General features: G+C 60.9%; 1 protein-coding gene across 1 annotated transcript in view; it reads left to right on the top strand.

The window, feature by feature from the left end:
• Positions 1-490: 490 nt before the first annotated feature.
• Positions 491-3,057, top strand: part of IKBKG (inhibitor of nuclear factor kappa B kinase regulatory subunit gamma) — a gene marked incomplete at its 3' end in the record, with an annotated part of 4,635 nt that continues 2,068 nt past the window's right edge. Inside the window, exons 1-2 of the mRNA XM_023199807.1 lie at positions 491-687; positions 2,441-2,593. Coding sequence (XP_023055575.1) covers positions 506-687; positions 2,441-2,593 — 335 coding nt within the window. The remainder of the gene's footprint in view (positions 688-2,440; positions 2,594-3,057) is intronic.

A 3,057-nucleotide genomic window follows, 5' to 3' on the forward strand; every position in this document is an offset into this window, starting at 1 on the left:
TGCAGGGGTTTGAGTGGAGCGTGCCTGCCGAGAGGTTCTGCAGTTCCCAGTGTTTAACAAAATTCAGTGTCCACTCTTTGATTTGCACAAACTCTCCCATCCTAGCGGCCCCGGGTGTGGACTGGGGCCTGTGTTTACTTTGCCCTGTTTGTGCCTGACCTCCTTTTGCCCCAAGTCTCAGAGAGGCTGAGAGAGATCCCCTGCTGGGGCTGTAGCCGCAAGGCCACCGGGTTCAGCCCTCAAGGCCTGCTTGCCGGGGCAGTGACTAAGCCGTTGAGCACCTCAAGGCAGCTTTGTGCTCCTTCATCTCTTTGGGGATCTCTTTTGGCCCCAACTGTGTGTCTCACCCTGTGGCAGAGGGTTAAGGTGGGCAGCTGGGGAGGGTTGGGTGGCCCTTGGGCTCATGAGGCCCCAGGGCACCCAGGTTTGGGGGTGCCGAGGGCAGGAAAAAAGGCCTCATGGTGCGCAGGCCTCAGCCTCTTGTGGGTTGCCCTGGGGCTTGCGGATGGCAGGAGTGGGCCGCTGGGGAGAAGGTAGTGCTGACAGGAAGTGGCATTTTCTCCTGCAGCAGATGGCTGAGGACAAGGCCTCTGTGAAAGCCCAGGTGACATCCTTGCTCGGGGAGCTGCAGGAGAGCCAGAGTCGCTTGGAGGCTGCCACTAAGGAATGCCAGACTCTGGAGGGTCGGTGAGTCGTGGGACCCAGCTCCGGAGACCCCTTCCAGGGTTTCCAAAAGCATGAGGTGGGTTTAGGGGCTTCCAGGCTGCCCCTTGATGAGGCTAGACCGGGGCAGGCTGCGTAAACACGTTGGGACAGGTGTCGGGAGAGGTCTGGGCCAGGCATCCGGGACCTGGGTCCCAGCCAGCTCTCCGCACTCTGTGACCCTTTGATGGAGTTTTGATTATTTCCTTAGGAGGCATTTTGGGGGCCCTGAGCCCACACCCACGGTGTCTAGTTCTCTGGAAGGACTTCTGGGACCGGTGCACGGTTGCCCGTGTGGCTGAGGTAGATGACAGTTTTGGAAAAGGGCACAGGGCAGGAGCCGCCAGGGCAGGAGCCGCGGGGGGAGTTGGAGAAGCCCTGTCCCAGCCTCCCGCCGCCCTGCGAGCGGCACAGTGAGACGCGCCTCCCACACGGGCCATGTTCCTGCCCAGAGATGCCCACTAGACACTCGGCGCCCTGGGTGTTTACCGGGGACAGGTCTTGTGAGCGCCCTCTGCCAGGCAGGTACCTAAATCTCCGACTCCCAGCGACAGAGTGGATGCTCATGGCAACCACGTTGTTCCTACAAATGGCGCAGGTGCAGGGACCGCCCTGACCACTAGGGAAAGTGTCACTGTGTCAAGGGAACTTTACCAGCCAAGGGCCAACCTTGCCAGCCAGTGGCCTCAGGCCTGCTGGTTACTCTCCTTTGCAAAGGGGTCTTGGTTCTTGTGAGTGGGACCATTGGGTCTAAGGGCAGGGAGGTTTCTGTGGTTCTCATTCGGCCCTGCTTCTGCCCTCCAGACAGGTGGATCAGCTGCCAGGGGGGCCCCGGCCACCCCAGCACAGTAGGCAGTCAGGGTGTACTTGGAGCAGCCAGCAGGGCAGAGGGGAGGGGAGCTCGACCCAGGCTCTGATGGGCAGAGGGAGCCCGTGCAGGGTGTGGGGGCAGCATGTGGGCAGGCGTGGAGGGGAGAGCCAAGAAGCCAGGCCTGCCAGGCAGAGTTGGGGTGACTAGAGAAGGGCCGTGTCTGCCTGTGGCCAGAGGCCACCCAGGACCTGCACAGAAGCACCCACCATCGTCCCTGCAGTGAGGCTGTGTGGTGGGCTGAGGCCAGACCCTGGAAACTGGAGGTTAAGGGAGCTGTAGAGGGGCAGGTGTGGGAACTGAGCATCCGAGCAGGTCGTCTGGGACTCCAGCAGAGCTCTGGGCAGCACCAGGGATGGGGCCAAGTCCTAGTCAGCATTGAGCTCAGTGCTTGCACGCCCAGGTGGGCAGTCTCTCACTTTTGGAACAACAGTCTCTCCTGACCCCTCCACTGAGACTTCTTTTGCTGGGGCCCCCAGCAACCCCCCATTGGAACTCCACAGGCAGTTCCAAGGGCTCCTCTCATCTGGCCCCAGCACTGCGGGATGCAGGTGACCCCATCCTTTTCTCGGACCACCCCCTTCCCCTGGCTTCCAGGTCTCCTTGGCATCTTGACCCTGTACTTGGTCACCTGCTGGGCCCCTACATTGAAGCAAACACGTCTCAAGCAAAGCTCCTCACCTGCTGCTCCCACCTGGCCCCCTGCAGTTGTCCTTGTGTCTGGTGACGGTGCCTCCACCCTGCTGCCTGGCTTCAGCTCACGGTCACAGAGTGTTCAGAGTCGACCCCCACCCCCCCGCCCCGGCCCTGCGCATAGCCCCTCCTCTCCCTCTGTTTGTCCTCCCTGAGTCTGCTCTTTCCCTGTGCCAGGGCCCGGGCGGCCAGCGAGCAGGCACGGCAGCTGGAGAGTGAGCGCGAGGCACTGCAGCAGCAGCACAGCGTGCAGGTGGACCAGCTACGCATGCAGGGCCAGAGCGTGGAGGCCGCACTCCGCATGGAGCGCCAGGCTGCCTCGGAGGAGAAGTGAGTCAGCCGGGGCGGGGCCGCACCACAGGGTCTGTGGTTCTACACTTGATCTTAGCCAAAAGACCGAGAAGTGTTGGGTCCGTGGTTCTTTCTGCCTTCTGAGGAGTCCTTCAGATTCTGTCTGTGGCTGCGGGCCCATTCTGTCCCTTAGCCTTGCTAATAGTAGAGGCGACTATGATGACACCCGGTTTGTCTTTGACACAATCATGCCCTCTGCTATCCAGACCGCGTCTCACTGCCTGTCCACACGTGGCCTTTTTTGTAGTTTTTTTTCCTAGCCACTAGGTCATCAGGGGACTTGTCCTTTAAAACCCCATCTAGGCTGGGTGCCCTGGCTCACGCCTGTAATCCCAAACACTTTGGGAGGCCAAGGTGGGTGGATGGCTTAAGCCCAGGAGTTCAAGACCAGCCTGGGCAACAGAAAGACAACAAAAATACCCCAAGCCTCCCTTCTACCGGCA

This window comes from Piliocolobus tephrosceles, unplaced genomic scaffold, assembly GCF_002776525.5.
Source record: "Piliocolobus tephrosceles isolate RC106 unplaced genomic scaffold, ASM277652v3 unscaffolded_10247, whole genome shotgun sequence".
NCBI lineage: Eukaryota > Metazoa > Chordata > Mammalia > Primates > Cercopithecidae > Piliocolobus > Piliocolobus tephrosceles.